This window comes from Vigna unguiculata, chromosome 5 (genome assembly GCF_037176805.1).
Source record: "Vigna unguiculata cultivar grain cowpea cultivar isolate G323 ecotype 2 chromosome 5, ASM3717680v1, whole genome shotgun sequence".
NCBI classification, from domain to species: domain Eukaryota; kingdom Viridiplantae; phylum Streptophyta; class Magnoliopsida; order Fabales; family Fabaceae; genus Vigna; species Vigna unguiculata.
In genome coordinates this window covers 11,108,973-11,133,692 of record NC_140796.1, presented here as the reverse complement: position 1 = coordinate 11,133,692, position 24,720 = coordinate 11,108,973, and the positions used below count along the sequence as shown (strand labels likewise).

The window sequence follows — 24,720 nt, the reverse complement described above, 5'->3', positions numbered from 1 at the left end:
CACAATTGTAACACTCTAGATGGATATTACTTGATAAAATAAAATTTTATTGAAATTTAAGATAGTAAATAAAATTCCCAAACACGGGAAAATTTAAAACTTTATCGCCGCAGTTATATTACGCTGTGACATCATTATTACAAGCTCATAGTAGAGAAAAGCTTCATAAAGTTTATTACAATGTAGAAATTAAAATATAAAGTAAATCATCCCCTAGTGTGCCCCGCTGAGTCCTTACGCATCAGCACGCTCACTTGGATTCACATATGCTTCCACGTGACAAATCACATGATCATCGCCAAACACAAACAGAAAGGGTGAGCTGAGAAAGAAAAATAATACAATCAATAAAATAATAAGAATTAACCCTCACCCAATCTATCTTAGACAATTTTAATTTATTGACTTCTTTATAACGTTCCACCCCAATCTTATAACCTATATGAGAAAGATCCATTCACAACCTTGATCCTTAGGGATTATCATGCTTCCACGAATCTACCCGCTCGTGGTCCAACTCTACGAACCTCCTCGCCCGTAGTCCAACTCTATGAACCTGTCCACTCGTAGTCCAACATGCGTGAACACCTACTATGAACCTCCCCGCTCATAGTAGCCTCAAGTGTGAGCACGGAACATATGAACCTCCACGCTCGTATCCCCACACAAGAGTACAATAGATATGAACTTCCCGTCCGCATCAATCACGCATTTCCAACCTCCGTTACGAATCTCCCCGCTCATAACTAGTCCAGCATATCCCCGACCAAACCCTCAAGACCATCGATGTAAAACGCTACAAAACAATACATTGTCCGCACGCTATTGCCTGGCGTTGCCTAGGCACCGCCAGATGAAGTTGCGTTGCAGACTGCTTGGCAAAAACTCTCATCGCTAGGCACTCCCAGAAACAATAGCACATATCCCATACATCAATTATTCATACATATATGTATACATTCACAATTGAGATTGGGTTGAAACTTGAGTTTATCCAAGAGTTAATCATACTCTTAGGAGCTCTAAAACAACAACACAATAATACATATTCTAATACCAAATCCAAGATTTATCTCAAACAGTACCTACAAAAGCCCCTTCCAACCAAACCCTCATGTCAACCCAAAATTAACATCAACACATAGTCATGTAATCTCACATTACACAATCCAAAACCAGAAACCATATTCTGCAACATGTTTCTTTATAATATATACACATTTATTTATTAGAATCATATTTGTTTTTAAAAGCGCTGCACCATCTACATAATTCTACTACACCTTCATTAATCACATCTTCATTTTTTTTATTCTTATTTATTTATTTGTTTATTTTTATAATATAACTCATGAAAAAACCTCTGCACTTCCCAACCATTATTTTTTATGACGATCTCCAATTTTTTGTCAATTACGAGACTGCACCCATTTTATAAACTTATTTCACACTTAATAGATCACTATTTTACACTCCTACCAATACGTATTAACCCTTTATTATTCCAACGATCAACACCTAATAAAACTTCATACTTACAATTTCAACCCCTGGCTTAATCGCTACGCAAACATAATAATAATTCAACTACAAAAGCCTTTAATATATCTTTACCATATCATATACATTACTATGCAATATATTATATATACACAAAACACGCTGCCACTGACTTTTGATACCAAAACGTAATATCAACCTACCATTATTCATATTAGATTAGTTTTATTTGATACAATGCCTAATATAATATAATATTATATATATATATATATATATATATATATATATATATATATATATATATATATATATATATATATATACACACACGTTGTCTATATTTCTGCATAATTAATATAGAAAATCACACTTGCATTTTTATACCTTTATATGAATACATGTAATATATCTACATCTTGAAATCCAGAATTTTAATTCTCTCTCTGGATTGCAATTCTCGGCCCTCACTTGACATACACACTATGACTCTTTGTTTTCTCACTTACTCTTCTCTCTCTCCCACACATTCAGCCCAAAATAAATAATACAAATACTACAGTTTCTAGATTTTTCCATCACTTAGCAAAAATATAAAAATATAAAGGGTCTACTTACTCTAGCCAAGATTCAAACCCATAACCTTCCAACACATCCTACACATGCACACCAACAAACCATCACATTATTTTTGTCAATTCACACATTCATACAAACTTAAACCATGCTTCCGCATTCACAATATTTTGGTAAAATAAAACACAATTAAAATTACACTAATGGTACACACCAGACTTGAACCCAAGTCCTCTCAACCACTTAAGTTGACTTTATTCCTTACCAAAGACTTGTCAGTAAATTTTCTTAAGGTACTTCCAACCCACAATTGTTGTAATTTATTTATTATTCTTTATTCCAATTTCCCGGGTCTTACAACAATCATATATTAACTTTTAATGAACTCATAATCTAATTCATGATGAAAAGAATGCGGAAACGTGTTTGTCTTTGAGAATGATGTGGATAATGAAATTAACCGTGAGTATGTAATATTTCAAATGTAGAGAGTCTTAAACACTGCTCTTATTTTCTCTCCGGGTAAGGATGAAAAGAAGAAAAAAAAAACCCTAGTGTAGTACATAATGTTACCCCTTTTACACATGGGGACCCTTGATTTTAATAATTCTAATTTGACCCTCTTCAAATCAGAATATTATGTTAGGGTGTCTACATAAAAACTTTTCATAACACTTATGTCCTTAATTACTAACACATTTAAATAATATATATGTAACCCAAAAATTCTAAACAAAAAATAACTTTAAAATTGCCAGACTCAATCCATGGACCGACTTTTATAAAATTAAGATAGATAAGGTTGAATTATAATCGGGATGATTTGACCTTCTGTCAAACTGACAAGACATGTAAAACTAAAACTAAGGATATGATATTTTGACTCACTTTTTTTTATCTAATTTTAACTCACCATTCTAATTATCCTTAGATTATCTATTTTGACTTTTTGTAGTGATGTGATAATCCAATGGTCATTGAAGTAATGAGTTAAAAGTGAGTAAAAAGAGTGGATAAAAATATCATTATCCTAAAATTTATTATCTTTTTTAAAATTGTGAAATTAATAGAAGTTTTGTATATTCTTAGTTTTTTTATTTAGCGATGTTTTGTGAATGTGGAATTATAAGGTCAGTATAGTGATAAAAATTGAAAGGAAGGATGAGAAAATTCATGGGATTCCTCAACTCTTCGTACACTACAAAAAAAATATTATTTTGTGGGAATTATTTTTGGGAGGTTATTAAAAACCTCCAGTCATAACTATGATTTAAGACAATTGTGATCAATTCTCTGAATGCTAATAGTTTCGGGGGGTTTTGTATTTTTTTTAAGAGGTATATGACCTCCGCAAATTGTAATACCTTTTCACACATTTTTCCAAAATTTTCCTATTCTAACTTTTTTTACTTAAAATTGAAAACCTAAACACCTTCTCCCTCATAGAAAACCTAAACACCTTCTCCCTCAATCAGTCGCATCTCTAGCTTTGTCGCTCACTCTTTCACTCATGATTCTAGCTCAGTTGCCCACTCCGTCACGTGTCACTCTATTACTCCGTCGTAGGCAGCCCTATCATTCGTCGGAGTTGTTCGCAACTTTTAGGAGCTTCCACTTCCGATTGTTTTCCTAACATTTCACTTTCGATTTGCTTGCACTCATGGTACTGCAATGTAAACTTTTATCTAATTTGTGAATGTTGAAACCTAATTTTGGATAATTTTCACAAAGCAATCCAAATAGAAATGTGGCACTTACATTTACCGTTTGAAAGTTTGGTAGTTTTTATGATGCTAATGATTCGTTGTAGGTGCATTATTCATTCCAAAATCATGAATGCTTTTGAACTTTTCTCTATTTTGTTTTTGTTTTGTTTCATTTTTCCAATGAGTCTCTATAAAGTCTCGACCTAGTGTTAGTGCCTGAGTTGGCACTATGGTAGGTGTATGCGGCTGGAAAAACTGAATATATTTTGCATATTCAAAATAGTTTTTCTTAGCAATTAGTATCTTGATCAGAACTAACTAAAAACAAAGGCTCAAACTGGGTTTTCGAGTTTTTTATTTTTTTTATTACTGAAATTGTGTTGGTGTATGGTGAGTTTCTTAAGCAGCAATCCAAATATATTTTTAAATTATTGAAACGAGCCTCTTTGATATTCTTACTTGGTTTAGGATTTTAACCCTTGTCCAAAACCATCTTAAATCAGGCTAATGGAAGTTTTCTGAGTTTCTACCATCTTTGCTTAATGATTCTTGTTTGTTTAGTTATGAATTGTTCATGCCTCGGGCATTTTTGCTTTAACACCCCTTGATTAGTTAGCCTATTCCTTTTATTAATGAAGGTTGTCCTGCATTAACTACATTGCCTAATTTGGTAGCTTCACAAGGGATGGAGTCCGAGATCATGCCTCTCAAATGTCCATTACAAGCTTCATTGCCGAATTTAGCTTCTTCTTGTGTTGGATAGATAACCTGTGTAAATCATGCAGAGTTCTTTCTTGGTTGTTTTCTCTGATATTGTTTTCTTTGACAGATCATGGCAGGAAACATGTCTGATCCAAGTGGGAGCAAGGGTGCAAATATTTTCATTGTATCTTCTTCCTTGTTTTGAAAAAATTATGGAAAACGCCCTTACATTACCATGATTTTTCTACAAAACTTCTGTTAATAAGGATAGTTCTGAGAAGTTAGAAGGGACATTCTCATTGTCAATTATGCCTGATCGGTTTGTATTTTACTTGGAAGGACATGCTCCTAGAGTTGACCTGCCCATAAGATCAGTAGAGATAAGCTGGTCCACTCCAAATAATAATGTAGGTTATCAAGTTATGTATTTATGCCTTTCTAGATGTTCTAATAATATAATTTCTGCACTGATTAATTGAATGGATAAATTGTCTTTTTTTATTAATGTGATAGAATCTTTATCATGGCTTATGTGCTGGAAAACTCAATGAGTTTCAATTGTTAATGATATTTTTTATTAATGATAGAATATATTTGAGCATTTCTATGAGTTTCAGTTCTTTATTGTTTCAATTACATCTTGTTTTTGATGACATGATAGCTTGTCGTTATGATATTTTAGGTTATAAAAGACTCCAATGGTGGCAACCTTGTTGATATGGAGCCTAGGATGCACAGTTTTGGAAATGGCTACAACTAAACCTCATTGGAGTCAGCATGAAAGGGTTAGTAATTTATGTATGTCAATATATTGGAAGTTTTAGCTAGCTTTTTTATATTTTGTTTCCCCGAGATATATATATATATATATATATATATATATATATATATATATATATATATATAGTTATTTTAGCTAGCTTGTCGTTCATTGTTATTTATGGCATTCACAAAGTCATTTAATACTCCTCTTCTTTAGATAGATGAAGAGTTGCAGAGACACAATGAACTTATATTTGTAAGTTTAGTTGATTTATTTTTTAAAATTTATTTTTTAATGATTATTTAAGTTCTTGTTCCATAATTAGATAAAACACTCGAAGAAATTTTGTCCCAACTTTCATTAATTCCAACAAGGAAGTAAAAATATGCTTGTTCATTGAAAAAAAAAATTAAAGTAAGCCTTTATTCAAACTTATCTAAACTTATATATTGCTTATAAAACAATTATTAGGTGCTGGCATTCATGAACTTAACATAACTAGTGAAACTGGTGCACAGTTTATATAATTAGATGAAATGTTCTATTATGTCAATTGTTATCATTTTGTACCTGTTTCTAGAACAAGGATTTGGGTTGAACCAGAAACTTATCGACTTTGAAAGTAGTTTGTTTTTACCTATGTCTCATCCATAAGCCTCTGCCAAGTACTTTTGGATATGATGAAACTACTCGCTAGAATTATTTTCTTCCAGATGTGATTCTTGTAGCATCTACTAATATATTTGTCAATAAAATAAACTTCAAAATATAATTTCAACTCGTAATTTATACCAAACAACACTTCATAGACTTCTGAAATATTAATAGAAGAGTGTTAATAATATTTTTTTAACAAACTCTTACAAAAAGAAATAAAAAACTTGTTAATAGCATTATATTTGACACCAAACATTGCATAATATATTTGATACCATAGGTTCCACCAAACACAGCACAATAACATTATAAAATCTCGGTCTCTAATATATCTAGAACTGATTTTTTTTGCACCCAAATTCCGTCACCCAATACTCAAACTGCTTTTGAAATAATTTTGTTGTGATATTTGACATGGAAGAGAACTTTGGACAAATGCAGTGAATGCCACCCCAATTTCGGTGATAAAACCATAGAAAGTTCAAAAACATTGTGGCCAAAATTGCACTCGATATGAACCACTTCTAGAATCTTGTTTACAGCTTCAAACAAGATGAGAGTGATTGAATCTTCTCTTCAATAGGTCTTGTCAAGTGTTTCAGACCTTCTGTCAAAGCAGATGTTGATGTCAATGAAGCTTTCAATATCCCAAGACCCTGCACAATTCAAACAAAGAGTGTGATATAATCTCATACAAAAAGTAACAGCATACAAAGCAAGATCCTCACTGTTTCTTACCTCCTTCACACCAATTGCAATGACCCTTTCCTCCAAGTCAAATAGTGGTACTTTTAGTGTATTGATATATGAAACAGCATAAGTGGATGACATAGGAGACACAACCAAGTCATCTGTTACCATGTACATTACTGGTCCTTTCACAAAACCAAGAATACTTGAAGACTCTCCAGTAGAGGATTTAGGATCAACAATATTATATGATGTTCCACAATATGAATAAATAGAAGAAAAGCTTTCTACACCAATTGGTAATATCTGGTTGCTGAGGTTAAAATGTGAAGCACATAGAGGGTTGGCTAGTCTGTCTTTGAGCTCTTGTGAGATTAAATATCTTTCTGAACTCAGTTCATTCATGCTCTTATATAAACTATCTATGCAGCTTACTGAAGAAAATCCTTCAAGCATGTGAAGTACTCCACCCAAGGGAAAAGTAAGAAAACTAAGAAGAAAATCTACAAACTCTTCCTCTGCTTCCGCAAACAGAATCTTCCCATTTGATTTTCTTATTTGTATTTTCACAACCATTTTCCTACCCTCAACAGATGCTATATTTCCAATCTCAAACAGGTTTTGGCTTATAGGGCTAAAATTACCAAGATGTTGTTTATTTCTTAAGATTAAATCTGTCATAGGAGTCCTTGAGATCAATGAAAACTTGAGCAAGTCCACTACCTGCAATAAAAAGTGAAGGAACCAATGATATGAAAGAATGGATGTACAAAAACAAAGTTAACAAATGGCATACCTACTTCTTGGTGACAACCACAATTTGTTCCTCAAGAGTATTCATGTCTTCAATTCCAAGCTTATGAAACAGATCTGCACTTGCTCCAAAAACATTAGGCATTATATAAAGATCATCAGAAACTAAAAAAGACGCAGATTCCTTGACAAAGCCATTTTCTAAGCTCGGTATGTCTAAAGGTTGCACCACCCTGTTCATTAGTTTTCCACAACCACATCTTTGATTCCTAAAAGTGCTCACAAGGGACGGCTTTATAACACATTCCAACAAGTTCTCACAAAAGTAGTAACTTTTAGGCTCAGAATCATCAATATTCAGCTTCAGATTTTTGCAATAATCTTCCATAGAGTTCCTTGGTTGAAGCAGCATTTCCTTGCACGTTTGAATCCATAGAAATTTTTCTTCAAGATGCGACACGCTTTCGTATAATGTGCTCAGGCTTCCAATTTTAACTGGCTGTACATTGGACTCCTTAGCCACGAGTCTAGCAATAGTCCCCAAAGGCAATGTTATGAAACTGAGTAGAACATCCACAAAATCTTTCCCTGCTTCAGCAAACACAACTTTATTGTTCTCTTTGTTTACCAAAACTTTCAGAGAAATTGTGTGATCTTCATCCCCTGATTGAGTTGCAATTCCTGCCATTGTGGCTTCACTATCACAAGTCAGCCTTGCCAAACTCTATATATAGAGAGAGCACAATCGTTTGAAATTATAACTTTTTATGTTTAATTCGATTCACCTGTTACCGATAAAAGAAGATCAGAAATTCACTTGTTCTAGTTTTAATGAACAAAATATTACAAAAATTAATAAATATTTAAATAATATTTCCATTGTAATTAAAGCTTCTTAAACTCTTTATCTTCTTTTTACTACAGTTTTAACTTTTTCTTCACATTGGCACAATATTTTTTTTAAAACTATTAATAATTTTTTTTAAAAGCTTACGTTTTCATTAATTTCCATTTTAAAGAAGAAAAATTCTGTTATACGGGCAGTAGAAAGTCAAAATAAAAACTAAATTTACAAAAGTGTGAGTGTATTAATCATGAGTATAGAAAAGATTTGACAAAGTATTTTATTATTTATTTTAATGGCATAGAGTATGAGATATTTTGTGAGCATTTGAGTACCTATAATAACATTTATAAATTTTTTTGGTCTATTAACATGCAAGATAACATAATAACAAATAAAATAACACACCTACGTAAATACAAGGAACTCAGTTTAAAAAAACATTTTATATATTATAGACATCATATCACTAGATATAACAAAATCTTTCCTGCTTCATCAAACACAGATCTATTGGTTTTCATGTTTAATTCGATTAACCCGATACTGATAAAGAATCTTTTTAACGAAATATTACAAAATTAATAAATATTTAAATAATATTTCCATTGTAATTAAAGCTTCTTAAACTCTTCATCTTCGTTTTAATCCCGTTTTAACTTTTTTTCACATCCCTCATAAAAGAGGCGGCACAATATTTTTTTAAAATTATCAATAATTTCATTTTTAATTTATTTTTTGTAAACGCTTACGTTTTCATTAATTTCCATTTTAAAGAAGTAAAATTCTATTATATAGGCAGTGAAAAGTCAAAATAAAAACTAAATTTGAAAATATAATCGTAAAAATTTGGTAGAGTATTTTATCCTTTATTTTAATGACTTATTATGTTGAATATTAAAAAGTATTTAAATAATATATATATATATATATATATATAATAATAATAATAATAATAATAATAATAATAATAATAATAATAATAATAATAATGATAACAAACTTAGAGCATAATAACCGTAATAACAAATAAAATGACAAATCCTACACGGTTATGTGTAAAGTATCATATTCGTCTATGGCCAATGCACTAGTGCAAAAAGTCATATTACATAGGTTCTGAAGCGTTTAGATCAGTTCTGGAACTGATATAATATTAGTCAATGTAATATGTCTTTCACGTATTAGATCGGTTGTAATGAACCGATCTAATAATTCTATATTAGATTGGTTTCAAATAACCGATCTAAAGATACCCACCCAGAGAAACATCAAATAAGCTATATTAGATCGATTATGGACGAAACCGATCTAATATAGTTGAGATCACTTAAAGAAGAAACAGGCAATATTAGATCGGTTTTAACCTTAACCGATCTAATATATTCAACTACCACTCTAGCCAAATCATCCGACAGTTGCACAGTGTGCATGGTTGATGCCCCTGGATACAATCTCCCAATGGCAACTAAATGAGGAGGGACAACATACACTTGTACGAGAGTTCCATCTCCGTGACCTCCTCTTCATGTCTTCTTGTTCCATATTATGTTGCTGAGACATGGACTCTCATCGTTGATTTCACACCTTAATTCATCAGTTACTTGTGCCTTTATCGTCTGAGTTAATTGCTCCATCATCTCAGGTGTGATAGGAGCTGTCTGTGTGGTGTTTTGCTGCTGATAATTTCCAAAGTATTGTCTCACACCCACACCATAACCAGCAGTACGTACACGACCAGGGTGCTCTTCAGTACCTAAAGCAATGGTCAATATATCTTGACGACCCTGGGGAAGAAAACTTCCTTGTGTATTTTGTTCTACAAGAGAATCCTGTAAAAACAATATTGAATTATGCTCTACAAGTCAATCATGTTACTCATACGACAAATTGAATAACTAGTTAAGGCAAAATATGTTACTAACTTACAATTCTTTCAGCAATAACTTGTGATTTCTTAGATGTCATTTTCTCTCCCGGTTTAGTACGAGCCAACTTCCATTTCTCATGTCGGCTAGGAGGGGATGTAGGATTTAGATGTCCTTCATTTGAACCTGTTGAGTCCATTTGTTGTTTTAGCTTTTCTTCCATTATTCTCTACTCCAGCAAATCATATCCTCCACGAGAAAGCCTGTGTGGTGTTTCATTTTTTTCTTTGTATAGCTTGTGCTTTCTTTCTCTTTTCCTGTTAAAACAATAATATATATATAAATGGTTAATCATATGACATATAATTAATATTTAAACGGTAATATATATATATATATATATATATATATATATATATATATATATATATATATATATATATATATATATATATATATATATATATATATATATATAGAGAGAGAGAGAGAGAGAGAGAGAGAGAGAGAAATATACCGCCCAAGCGGGATCCAGTCGACTTTGAACAAATGCTTCCCATGTTTGCTCGTCTATGCCATACATCTCACAAGGAGACTTTTCTTTGTATTTCCCAAATACATAGAAGCTTGACAACATCGTCTTGAATGCTTTCCATTTTATAGCTACTGACGACATTATCCTCCTCCGTGTGAAATCAGAAGTGTTGAATTCATAGTTTTCCTATTCATAGGTAATAAATATTCATGAGTTGACAATAGAAATAAGTAGTAAATATTCATAAGTTGACAAGTTAAGTTACACAAATATCCTGCCAAATCATGTTTTTATCAACTTTTGACACATGATCCCAATCTGGTTCCAAAATGGACACCTTTGTTCGTGCTGACACACTCAAATAGCTAGAAAAATTCTGACGGGTTGGCCCTATAGGTCTGCCTGTCTTAGGGTTTATGTCCACATGTGTCTTATCCTTAATCAATCGCTTCAGAGCTTGCTTTTGTAGACGGGTAGCTGCTCTAGTCTTCTTCTTGGATGAACCTTCCATGAAACCTGTAAAAAATAACACATGTTAGATAATTAATGATTTAAAACTAAATGAATAATAAAAAAAATAACATGAAATTTCACCTATAATGGAAGTGTGACAATGTTCTCCCATATTCCTTCATTATGATCATTACACATAACATTCACTTCATCATTATGAACATCCTCATTCAAAGCAGGTATTCGCCTTAAGATTGAGACTTGAGTGATCACGATCATGAGTATCTAATTGCATCCTTCCTTTAAGAACAACTGACCACCTCTCATTTGAAGGATCTTTAACATAAAACACTTGTTTTGATTGGTATGCCATGATAAAAAAGTCTTCCTTATAAGCCACCTTATTAAGATCAACCAAAGTAAATACCAAGTCATCAACATGCACTCTTGTATTATTATCAACCCATTTGCACTTAAATGCAGACACTCTGAATTTGACATAATCAACCTCCCATATCTCTTGAATGACCCCAAAGTAACTTATAGAAGCCATAATAGGATTATTATCTTTTGAACTAGCAAAGTGCATGGATTATGCTTCGAGGGTCACACCGCTATTTTGCATAGTACTCTTATCATCTTCCTCCTTTGAATAAAAAGAGAACATGTTAATGTCATATGTTGTCCATGTTATAACATCAAAGTTAGGTCCTCGTGCTAGCCATTTTAATTCCTCAATCTCACAATCTAATTCCACAATTTTTTCTCTAAACCATTTTAGAAATGTCCTATTGTGCTCAATCAACAACCATTTTTCATTTGCCCGAGGATTTAAAGATTTCACCAATTTTTTGTGTTCCTCTATGTAAGGAATAATGACATCAGTGTTATTCAATACGTACAAATGTTCTTTGAGAACTTCACATTGATCTTTTCAAACCACCCTTACACCACGTGTGCCTTTACCTTCATTCCTTCCTTCATGTCTAGATTGTGGAATGCCAACAGCCTCTGTTTCTAACATATAATCTATACAAAACTCAATTGCTTCCTCAGTTATATATCTCTCAATAATTGATGCTTCTGGACGATATGAATTTTTCACATACCCCTTCAATATTTTCATGTATCTCTCAACTAGGTACATCCATCTTAAAAACCCTGGTCCACATATTCTAATTTCCCTTACTAGATGAACTATTAAATGGACCATGATGTCAAAAAATGAAGGAGGAAAATACATCTCCAGTTGACACAAGATAACAATAGCTTCATTCTGACAAATACTATTAAAAAACATGCAAAGAAAAGTGATAACATGTCTAACACTTTTAGGTAAGATGCCACGAATAGTCACTGGGAGAAGTTGTTGCATGAGAACATGACAATCATGAGATTTTAAACCAACAAGTTTCATATCTTCCATTGACACAAGACTTTTAATATTTGAAGAGTATCCTAATGGTACTTTCATTCCTCATAGACTATCACAAAAACTTCTTTTCTCAAGTCTAGACAGAGTATGACAAGCAGGAGGTAAATATGTTCGTTTACCGCGCGCTTTTGGCTGTAACTCCAAACGAAGACCCATCTCAACTAGATCTTTACGAGAATTAATATCGTCCTTTGTTTTCCCTTTGATGTTTATCAATGTTCCAATTATACTATCACAAACAATCTTCTCCACATGCATGACATTTATGCAATGCCTAACATCTAATTTGGCCCAGTATGGGAGATCAAAGAATATGGATTTTTTCTTCCAAATGCTTCTGCCAACAACTTTCTTTTGTCTTTTCCTAAAAATGAAATTTACTTGGCACACACGATCATAAACTTGTTCTCTAGTTAAGGGTGGTGGTTGGATTTTTTCCTCCTAGCATCCATTGAAAGCCTTTTTCAATCGACAATATGGGTGATTACGGCTCAAAAATCTTCGATGGCCAATGTAACAAGTTTTCCTCCCATGTTTTAGTTGATGATAACTTGTGTTTTCTTCGCATATTGGACAAGCAAAATGACCTTTCACACTATAACCACTCAAATTTCCATAAGTTGGAAAGTTATTAATAGTGCAAAATAATAAGGCTTGCAAATTAAAATTCATTTTTCCATATGCATCAAAAATCTCAACTCCTTCATCCCATAATAATCTCAGATCTTCTATCAACGGAGTTAGATAAACATCAATATCATTTCCAGGTTGCTTTGGTCCAGATATCATCATAGATATCATGTATTTTCTCTTCATAGCCAACCAATAAGGCAAGTTATAAATGATCAGCAAAACCGGTCACGAACTATGCTTGCTACTTAAATTACCATAAGGATTCATGCCATCAATTGCAAGACCAAGCCTCAGATTTCTTGGATCACTCCCAAACTATGGGTAGATAATATAGATTTTCTTCCATTGGGGTGAATCAGCTGCATGCCGTAACAATCCATCACTTTTTCTTTCATTTGCATGCCACTGAAGGTTTTTAGCATCATCAACATTGGCAAATAAACGCTTAAATCGAGGTATGATTGGAAGATACCATAACACTTTTGTAGGAGGACCCTTCTTCATGTTATCTTCATCATCATCATCATCCTTAACTTTGTATCGCGATACTCCACATTTTGGTCACTTGGTCAATGTTTCAAACTCTTTTCTATAAAGAATACAATCAAATTCTCCTTTTATACTATATTATATATAGTAAAATATTAAACATGATATAAGTTTGATATTCAAACAAGGGCAACCAACAATTTCAATTGTAATAAAGTTTGTTATGACGGCGATAAAAACGATCAAAGAGCAATCAACAACGAAAGCCAATAGTTTCAATCTCAATTTCAAACAAACCAGCCAACAATTTCAATTTCAATTTTAAATACAAACAAGAGCAGGCATACGAACTAACCTCTATCAATGCAACAATGATGGCTTGGTGGAGTAATTGCTACGAAGAAGAGGATGCAACTTCTTCTGACCAAAGAGACTGCGAAGAAGAAATTGGAGGCTCACAGAAGCAACGACAACAGTGGCTCGCAGAGCACCTTTCACTGTGGCAAACGGAGCACCGATGATTGAACTGCGGCGAACCCTAACGGGGCAGCGAGGACGGCGCGAGCACGAGCACGGGGCGAGCACGAGCACGGCATGAGAACGACGAATTGTGGCATGAACAACAGAGCTCCGGTGCGACGAGAACGATAGAGGTTCAATGTGCAGCTTTAACAGTGGTTCGTGGTGGAGGAGGAGATTGAAGGAGGCGAGGGAGGAAGAAGAAAATCAGGGTTCCTGTGGAGGTGAACGGCGAGAAGCATAGAACCTTCAATGGTTCTCAATGGCGGTGGTTCGAAGGTGCGAGACTGGTCCGGTGGTGGTCTCTAGGGCTCAACGGCGTGGTGGTGGTCTGTAGAGCTCGCAGCGAGAACGAAGGTGATTTGGAACAGTGAGGCGCGAGAAGGAAGAAGAGAGAAAAGGGTTTCGCGGGTTTCAGAAACCCACATATTAGATCGGTTTTGAAAATAACCGGTCTAATACACCATGCTGATTTTTTTAAAAAATTTTAAAAAGCAATATTAGATCGGTTCCCTCTCATAATCGATCTAATATTTACGTATTAGATTGGTTCCCCTTACAACCGATCTAATATTGCTCGTTTTATTTACAAAAATGCCACCACACCATATATTAGCTCGATTCCGTCACAACCGATCTAATATGTTGATCTAAAATCACATATCTGCACTAATGATGATACTATAACTCTCATCTTTTGACTCACATACTTTATTCCCTATGGACAATGATACTATGACTCTCATCTTTTGACTCACATACTTTATTTCCTATGGACAATGATACTATGACTATCATCTTTTGACTCACATACTTTATTCCCTAAAGTGGCTTAATATAAGTCATTGATTAATGTATCATTACCTTTTTCCTTTGAAAGAATAAATGACTCATATTAAGCAAGTAAAAAAGTAAAGGATGGAAATAAAAAAATAGGAGTGAAAATATATTTAGATATATTTGAAATATCTTTTCTTCTTCAACTTAAGGAGATTATTATTTCATAATTTTTTATGAACAAAAATTAATAATATATATATATATATATATATATATATATATATATATATATATATATAAATAAGTACAAAGAATTTTTTGAATAGTGTTATCCAATTACAAAAGTATAACAAACTCAAGTTTAAGAAAATACTATATTTATCGGGTACAACTAAACATAACAAAATTTGATCTATTGGAGACATCATGTTACTTATTAATCATGATGTATTAATCATTATGAAAATGAAAAATTTGATAAAGTATTTTATCATCTATTTTAATGGCTTATTATTTTGAATATCAATATGCGATGGCTTATTATTTTGAATATCAATATGCGAAAGAGTATTTAAATAATAAAAACATTATTCGAGAACATATTAATAAGTAAAGTTTTGAAATTTCAAAGTGTTCATTTAGGATGAATATATATTTTTAAGATTTCTCAAGGTGGACCGACCTGATTTTAGATATGGATCCAGCCCTGAGTTGACACGAGGAGAGAGGAAATTTATGGGATTTCACGCTCACGGTTGTGAGCGTATTCGTAGAAGATATTTGTATTTTGTGAGCATTTGAGTAGAAAGATGAGCATTTGATGGATGACTCCACGCTCACGACCATACAAGGTATTGTGTGAGCATTTAAGTAGAAAGATGAGTATTTGAGAGATGTATTACGGTAACATTTATAAACTTCCTGAGCCTATCATATGCAAGATGTAATAACAAACTTATAGAGCATAATAACCATACTAACAAATAAAATAAATCTTACACGGGTGGGCACGGATGGATTATGTTTAAAATATTATATTCAACAAATAAAATAACAAACCCTACACGTTGGGTTCGATTTAAAATATTATATTCATTTATATTTGAAATATCTTACTTCCTTCGATTAGGAAGATTATTATCTTTTTATGAGACAAGAATTATATATATATATATATATATATATATATATATAATTATATATATATATATAAAATTTTTTATTGTAATATTAAGTATTCTCGTCATGTTAACTTGTGCGTATATTTTAAATGTTTTTAGTGAATATTCTTTTTCAGCTGAAATTAACTGAGAGTTGAAGAGTTCAAGAAAAAAAGGAAAACAAATTAATAGAATGTTTAAAATAAATTATGACTAAAATCAATTTTAATTGCAATTAAAGGATTACGTTAATTTTTCAGCGAGCTATTTAAGAGGTCTATCTATGCATATATTACCAAAACGTACATTTTAATCACAACTTGTAAAAATCACGTCCATGGTTATTAGTAATATTACCTGCTTCCATGAAAATCTTGAACCAATAATTATGAATTAACGACCATCCAGAGACACTATTGTAGCATAAGGAAAGAATGAAGATATTTTAAGCAAATTAATGTATTAAATGTAATGACCTATGTTTCACTTATTATTTTAAACATTGTATTAAGTTTTTAAGCATATATTACCAAAACGTACGTTGTTAATCACAACTTGTAAAAATCAAGTCTTTGGTCTTTCAACTTTGAGTGAGGATTGAAATTAATATCTATTGGAATCCTTAAATTAATTTAATCCTTTAACTATATAAATACATGAATTTAGTCTTTTTTAACCAATTTTTATTAAGTTTATTTGACGTTTCAAACACATTTTATTATAGTATTGTAGTCTGTTTACACCATTTGACATATGTTCGCTTCAATGTTAGCCGAGAAATGTAAGCATATATTACCAAAACGTACATTGTTAATCACAACTTGTAAAAATCACGTCTTTGGTTCTTCAACTTTAAGTAAAAATTGGAATTAGTATATATTGAAATCCTTGAACTAATTCAGTCCTTCAACCATATAAATACATGGATTTAGTCTTTTTTAACCAATTTTTATTAAGTTTATTTGACGTTTCAAACACATTTTATTATAGTATTTTAGTTTGTTTACACCGTTTGACACATGTTCGCTTCAATGTTAGCCGAGAAATGCGTCTGAAACGTCAAATAAACTCAAAAAAAAAAAAAATTGGTTTAAAGGACTAAATTCATACACTTATAAAGATAAGGAACTAAATTGATTCAAGGTTTCCAAGAGAAACTAATTTCAATTTTTACTCAAAATTGAAAGATCAAAAACATATTTAACCCTTACTTAAATTGCTTTATGTGCACGCTCATTAAAAAAAGTGTAAGACTCGTCGTTGGGCACGAAATACTTTATATCAAGTATTCAAATTTTATAGCCTACCAAAAAGTATTAGATTTTATGAAATGCCAGTCAATAACCTGTTATTGTTGAAAGAAACAATTATATGTTTAACTATTATTTTAAAATTCTCATAAAAAAATAAATGTTAAAATAAATGGTAAAAATAGAGGTTAACTTTTAAATTCTGTTATAAAAGTAATGTATACAAATGGGAGGACTAAAACTCAAGGCTTTTTTTTTTTTTTATCATTGTAGTGTAATTTTATCTCAAAATTTCAAAATTGCAAGCTAAAGCAACTTCACTTATGATAAATCGAAGTAGTGTGAACACGCGATGATTTCTATGAAAGTTGAAGTTGTCACGAATTTACACAACTTTGATTAAGGTTAATAAAAAATTAAAAGTAAAGTCGAGTCATGTTATGACGACTTTAGTTTTGTACCGAAATGAATTAAAGTTGTGTCATGATGTGACGACTTTAGTTTGGCATTGAAATAAACTGAAGTCGTGCTATATAATGACACCTTCAATTCTGAGCTAGAATGAAGTGAAGTATGTCATGTTGTGATGACTTTAGTTAACTTCAATTATGATCAATCTTTGAAATCGTGTTCTACACTATTTTATACTTCTTACTTTTTAGTTAAATTATAATAATTATTTTATTGTGTGACTAAATTCATTGAACGATTCAATGTAATGAAGTAAAAATAAAAATTAAAATATATGTAAAAACGACAGTTTCTTAATTTGATAAATGTGATTAATTGAGAATTTATTTGAAAATGTTAAATGTATTGAAAATGAAATAAATAAAGTGCATTTTAGGATCTTGAATAATTTTATAATTGATTTAAAAGATCCTAGCACTTTGTTTACTTCATTTTTAATAAATTTTCAATACATGATTTAACTAGAATTAAATTAAAGTTAACTGAAGTCGTCATAGCATGACAGACTTTAATCAATTTCAGTTCAAAACTGAAGTCACGACACGATTTCAATTTATTTCGATGAAAATTGAAGTCGTTAGAACATGACACAACTTTATTTTTAATTTCTGATTATCTCAAATCAAAGTCATCTCAACTTATGATGACTCCAACTTTTCATAAAAGTCATTTTGAAGTCGTGTCAACTAGACACGACTTGTCCATTCTCAAAATTTTTTAAAGGATAATGATATTTTGACAACTTTCTCTTACAATATGATATGACATTTTTTAAGTGGGTTTGAAACACTGAGAATGAGAAAATAGAAAAAATGAAAAACCACTTAAAAGATTTCACCTAAGGTTATAAGAGAAAGTTGTCAAAATTTAGTAGTCAAAAAATCATTTTCTTTTTTTAAAAATCTGCAATAATCTTGTAGCTTTAAAATGAAATTACACAACAATGGTGTGAAAAACTCAAAACTCAATGTAAATTTTGTTAGTCAGACTAATACACTACCTTGCTGCCACACGGAGGAATAATGATAAATGTAAAATGATTTTATCACGTTAGAAATCCCATTAGAAGATGTACATAGCAAGTTGTTTTAAGGAAAATAAAGCCAAAGGTGAGTGGTAGATTCGTGGTAATATTCGTTGATACAACAAACAGAACTAACTAATGTTAACACCAGACAATGTCACCAATGTTAGAAACTAGCCATTACAAGATGGAAATAATTGGTCAAATCTCCAACTCGATGACTTTTGTGAATTGTTGTTGTAAACCTTCAGTCAAAGCAGATGTTGAGGTCAGGGAAGCTTTTAGTATGGCCAATCCCTGCATGTGAATGTACCTATTGTTATCTGATTCAAGTAATAGTGAGTGATGAATAAATAACTCAGCATGAGCGAACGTGTCTTACCTCCTTCACACCAATACTAATTACCCTTTCCTCCAAGTCATAGAGAGGAACTTGCGACCTATTTAGAAAAGAAACAGCAGAAATGGATGACATTGGAGTCACAGCCAAGTCATCAGTCACCACGAACGTTGATGGTCCTTTGGCAAATCCTTTACCACTCCGTGAATCCCCAATACACGACTTTGGATCAAAAATCTCTAATCGAGAACTCATGTCATACCCATAAATACGAGGCCTGGGTGAAGTAGAACAAATAACATGGCGCTCTTTCCCATGAATGAACGTATTGCAATAATAAACAGGCAATGATACCTCGCCAATTGGTAATATCTGATCACTAATGCTGAATAGAGGGGCACATTTTGGATTAGCTAGTTCCTCTTTGATTATCTGTGACCGTAAATATCTATCAGGACTCAGTTCAGAAATGCTCTTGTACAATTTATCTATGCAGCTCAAACAAGAATTTCCTTCCAACATGTGCAACACCCCACCCAAAGGTAAAGTCAGAAAACTTAAAACCAAGTCTGCAAAATCTTCTTCTGCATCAGCAAACACAATCTTTTCATTTGATTTTCTTACCAGTACCCTCACAACTATCTTTCTACCTTCATCAGGTGATTCATCTCCTCTCTCGAACCAGGATTGGTTTATTGGGTTAAAATCATCAACACGTGGTTTCTTCTCAAAGACAAAATCTGTCAAAGGGTTCTTTGATATCAACGACAACTTGAGAAGATCAACAACCTGTACAAAACACAAATAAGGAATCAGAGAGAGAAAGTAGTAAAACTAACAACAATAAACGAATAGCAATATAGCATACCTCTCTCTTGCTGATATCCACAGTTTGTTCCTCAATTGCACCCATGTCTTTGACTCCAAGATTCTGGAGTAGATTCACAATTGTTACAAGAACATTAGGCAACACGGAAAGATCGTCACAAATTATAAAAGTAGCAGTTTCCTTAACAAAGCCCTTTTGTAGAGTAATAACTTCTGGATACACTATTCTGTTCATTAGTTTTCCACAACTGCATCTTTGATTGTTGAAAATGCTTAAAAGGCTTCCATTTGTCTTCCTACTACACCCCAAGTCCTCACACAGGAAATACTTTGTGGGGTGAGTGTCGTCGATGTTGAGTTTCAGGAGCTGGCAATAAGATTCCATAGAGGTCCTTGGATGCAGAAGCATTTCTTTGCATGTCTTTGTCCATAGATGCTCTTCTTCAATATGTGACACACTCTCATACAATGAACTCAGGCTTCCAACTTTCACCGGTGGAATATTTGACTCCTTAGCAACGAGTCTTGCAATGGTACCTAAAGGCAATGCTAAGAAACTGAGTAGAACGTCCACGAAATCCTTTCTTGCCTCGGCAAACAGAACTTTGTTTTCATTTCTGTCCACAAAAACTTTGAGGGGAACTTTGTAAACCTGCTCATTTGATGGAGCTTCTGTTGCAGCCATGGTCGCAATCGCACAACAACGCCTAAGCCAAAGTGCACGTTTTTGTTTCTCTTTCTTGCGTTTTCAGCTTTGCCAATTTGTTTGTTTATTTTCGAAGTGTATATGAAAAGTTCACCATTCAAACGATGCCAATTTAACATTATATAATACTTTCTATAATGTTGAAACGATTTCAAATGTGATCAAGAGACTTCAAACGCACTCAAAATTTTTTAAAAAAGAAAAGAAAAGAAAAAAGAAAAAGAGATGGAGTAGATGAATTTACTAAGTTCTGTCTATTATATAATGTCAGGGAATCACCAAAGAAAGATGAGCTGCCGTGTGAGGAGGACAATTCTATTCTAGTAGTGTTCTTTTAGCAAAGAATAAAAATTTCACCTAAACCCTTCTAATAATCAATTACAAATAATTTAAACTAATATATATCTAGTAATAAAGAAATAGTTATATATATATAAAGAAATATATTTTTTCACACAAAAATGTTATAATATATCTCAACAAAATCTATAACTATAAATTATCATTTTATTAAAGGCTTTTCATCTTAAAATTTGTAATGCAACATTCAATTCACCATCATCAGTATATTATATATTCAATCGCAAATAAAAAAAACACTCGATCACTTCTAAAAATTTGTCTGAAGCTCTAAATTCAAAGACCAATACTTGTCATATTTATCTAATTTACTTGACAATCATATTATCATAATCTCATTTCATTTGCTAACCATCATATTTATCAAATATCTTATAACTTTTTTTCATTTTTCACTTGATGGCAGGTTTTGGACTATTAGTAGACATGAAAAATCTCATCATATAAAATCCACTAACTTAGTACTTAAAGTATATTAATTTCACCAATTCAATATTACTACTTTCATGGTAATAACTAGTTCTCACGTGATACCACAACCAAGTAATCAAATTTTCAATAAATCAATATAACATGAAAATCATATTCAAAACCAGTAGTTATATTTCAGAAAAAAATAATCATAATTCAATAGTTACTCCAACACATTACACATCTATTTATAAACAATGAGTTCATATCATAACATCTCAATTATATTAGTTCAAGACATTTTTAATTTATTAAAACAAGTAGCACTTCAAACAATTCAACCATTCATATTTTTCGTCAATTTCTAAAATCTATGCTAATACTTAAAATCACAACATCATCACCAATTTAGTTCAACTTGTATCTACTAATTTATTCTCCACTCCTATAGCCTAATTCAAATTTCATTATTAACTTCGCTTATCTACATTATCTTGCTCATCAAGAAATTTACTCACGAAGAAAAATAGTTGAGAATGCTCAGAAACTATATATGTTTCTTGCAACAAAACAAACCTAACAAAATATATATATATATATATATATATATATATATATATATATATATATATATATATATATATATATTCATCTCTTTATCTCTTTTTCTAATAAGATCGTGTATATATCCCACCAAAAGTTACATGAAAAAAAAATTGAAAAAGTACGAGATTATAAAAATTATCTCAATCGAAGTCCTCTGTCATTGAGGTAGATATGCTCTAATATATCTTCTAACTTGTTGGCTCACGAAAGAAGAAAAAAGAAAGAAAGATGATTTAAGTTATGATTCTTCATCCACTTAAAACTCTATTCTCATATACTTAGAAAACAAATCATTATAATTATAGGTCAAAAAATTATTGCGTTTGTTATTTTTAATTATGGAACTTTTTCTTAAAATAATTTGAATAATATCATCTCAATTAAAAAACGAGAGAAAGCAACATGTACTTATTAGAGGTGGCAAAACTGATTGTGTTCGACGGGTCAGCCTGTCAAACTGTGTTAGAAGGGACAGACTGGGTTGAAGATTTTAACCTATCAGTCCTTTCTAACTCGATCCATTTAGTTCGTCAATTTGACAGACCAAAATACAGGTCAACTCGTTTCAACTAGGGATATCAACGGGGCGGGCAGGGTACGAGTAGTAGCTCCCCCGTACCCTACCCGCTGGATAAATATTCGCCCCGTACCCGTACCCATATCTGTCGGGTATCCGTTATGCGGGTACCCGTCTATTTTTTTCATATCCGCGAGTATCCACGGGTACCTGTGGGTATTTACAAAAATATTTAAAAAAACAAATATTTAACCATAATTAGTGTTTAGATCAACAAGCCCATTTTCTCTGATTGATTCTTGAAAAACAAACAAATAAAAAATCACTAATAATTTATATTGTAGTTTATTTTTGAATGAAATATTAAAGAAATTACTAACTTCATCAATGTCCACATCTTGCAACATTGTATAAAGTTTCATATTGTCAAATTTTAATCTAGAAGAGCCTGAAAACATAAGAAGTTCATTAAAAATTTCTAACAATCACTTAATTAAAATATATAAGTAAAAGTGTTAATTTCATTACCTTCCATATTGGTCCACAACCAGCCTTGGAGACACATAATGCCTCCACAATATCTGGAAGTAATATACTCCGATGTGGGATAAGAATCCGACCACCCCTATTGAATGAAGACTCAGAATGTTTTTTTACTAATATATATATATATATATATATATATATATATATATATATATATATATATGAAGATACTTTTTTGAATTAAAGTTTAGCAGGTACGGGTATCCACGGGTACAGATACTATAATACCCGTACTCGCCCCGTTAACATGCGGGTATCAAAAATATCCGTACCCGCGGGTAGCAGGTATCCATCTTTAATATCCATTTCTTACCCATTGCAGGTTTTATCCACAGATATTCGCGGGTACGGAGTTTTTTGACATCCCTAGTTTCAACCGTTTTTAAAATAATTAAAAATTAAAATAACAAATAATTAAAATAATTACTTTTTTATACTATATTTTTTAAATACGTAAATATATAATAATATTGTAATTTAAATCATTAACACTTACAATTTAAGTTCTGATTATTAATTATAATATGATAATTTAACATTTAAATGTAATACCTATTTTAATTATTTTAATTTATCTGATTAAAAATATTAAATAATTAATTAAAATTTTAAATAATATTTTATATGATTAACTATGTTTCTAATATTTATTTATATGTGTATATAAATAAATTTAAAAGAAAATTAAAAATTGAAAAATGCTTAAAAAAATTAAAAAAACAAAGGTCAGTCCGACTCAGTTGCGTTAACCCGTTATCTAGGTGACATGTTAGAGCATTTCTTTTGGCACTCCTTTTTTCTTCCTGCAGCCCCTAACTTTCATAATCCCCTTTTACCCCACTGTATTAAAAATCCTAATTGATTTTTGTTTTCCATATTCTCCCTTCCACCGCCAGCACCCATCCCTTTTCTTCTCCAGTTTTCTCTTCATAAAAGAAATTGTGGCCTCCACTTTTCTCTGCACCGCTGTGCTCTCCAATTTTCTCTTCATTAGAAAAACATGCTTGTGTATTTTGTCAGGTTTTATAGAGGGGGTTTTACTGGGGAGAAACAACACCAATGAGACCTGAGCCTAACCACATAAGATACTGACACCACTCTCAACCCAAAACCTTAAGGCAATGGGTTTATGGGTCTTTATTTTTATATAGTGCTCTACTTTCTCATTTCTGGTCAATGTGGGACTTAGACTCACACTTGGATTCCTAACAATCTCCCCCTCAAGGGTGAGTCCCTTCAACCACATTGGTACACTCCCCCTCCAGCGGAAGCATTCCCAACCACGAGTACTCCTTTTCTGTCCTTTTCTGTACCGCCGTTATTCTTAACAGGACACGCTTACCTGGAACCCTTACTGTCAGGAAGACTTTCGATACTAGGACGGACTATATTGCACTCATCTGAGCCGTTTTTAACCATCGGCTCTGATACCACTTGTCAGGTTTATAAGGAAGGGGTATCACTGGGGAGACACAACACCAATGAGACCTAAGCCCAATCACATAAGGCATTGACACCACTCTCAACCCAAAACCTTAAGGCGATGGGTTTATGGGCCTTGATCCTTATATGGTGCTTTGATACCAATTGTTAGGAAC

The 24,720-nt window shown here is 32.1% G+C and overlaps 1 protein-coding gene, 1 long non-coding RNA gene and 1 pseudogene across 5 annotated transcripts; 1 reads left to right on the top strand and 2 right to left on the bottom strand.

Annotated features, from left to right (window-relative positions):
- The first annotated feature begins 3,428 nt into the window (after positions 1-3,428).
- On the top strand, positions 3,429-6,360 carry LOC114183599 (uncharacterized). Of its 4 annotated transcripts, none has more exons than XR_003604397.2 (4): positions 3,429-4,891; positions 5,167-5,269; positions 5,468-5,502; positions 6,346-6,360. It is a non-coding gene; the product is annotated as an uncharacterized LOC114183599 (long non-coding RNA). The 4 variants fall into 4 exon arrangements; XR_003604396.2 differs by having other exon boundaries at positions 5,464-5,502; XR_003604398.2 differs by lacking the exons at positions 5,468-5,502; positions 6,346-6,360 and having other exon boundaries at positions 3,436-3,739; positions 4,421-4,891; positions 5,167-5,447.
- An 80-nt stretch (positions 6,361-6,440) lies between these two features.
- Positions 6,441-8,826, bottom strand: LOC146886068 (uncharacterized; annotated as a pseudogene).
- A 10,056-nt stretch (positions 8,827-18,882) lies between these two features.
- Positions 18,883-20,788, bottom strand: LOC114185802 (uncharacterized). The gene is made up of 3 exons (XM_028073722.2): positions 20,017-20,788; positions 19,191-19,937; positions 18,883-19,105 (listed from the first exon to the last, which is right to left on the bottom strand). Exons 1-3 carry the CDS (start codon positions 20,659-20,661, stop codon positions 19,010-19,012), a joined length of 1,488 nt encoding a protein of 495 aa, XP_027929523.1. The 5' UTR covers positions 20,662-20,788; the 3' UTR covers positions 18,883-19,009.
- Positions 20,789-24,720: the final 3,932 nt, after the last annotated feature.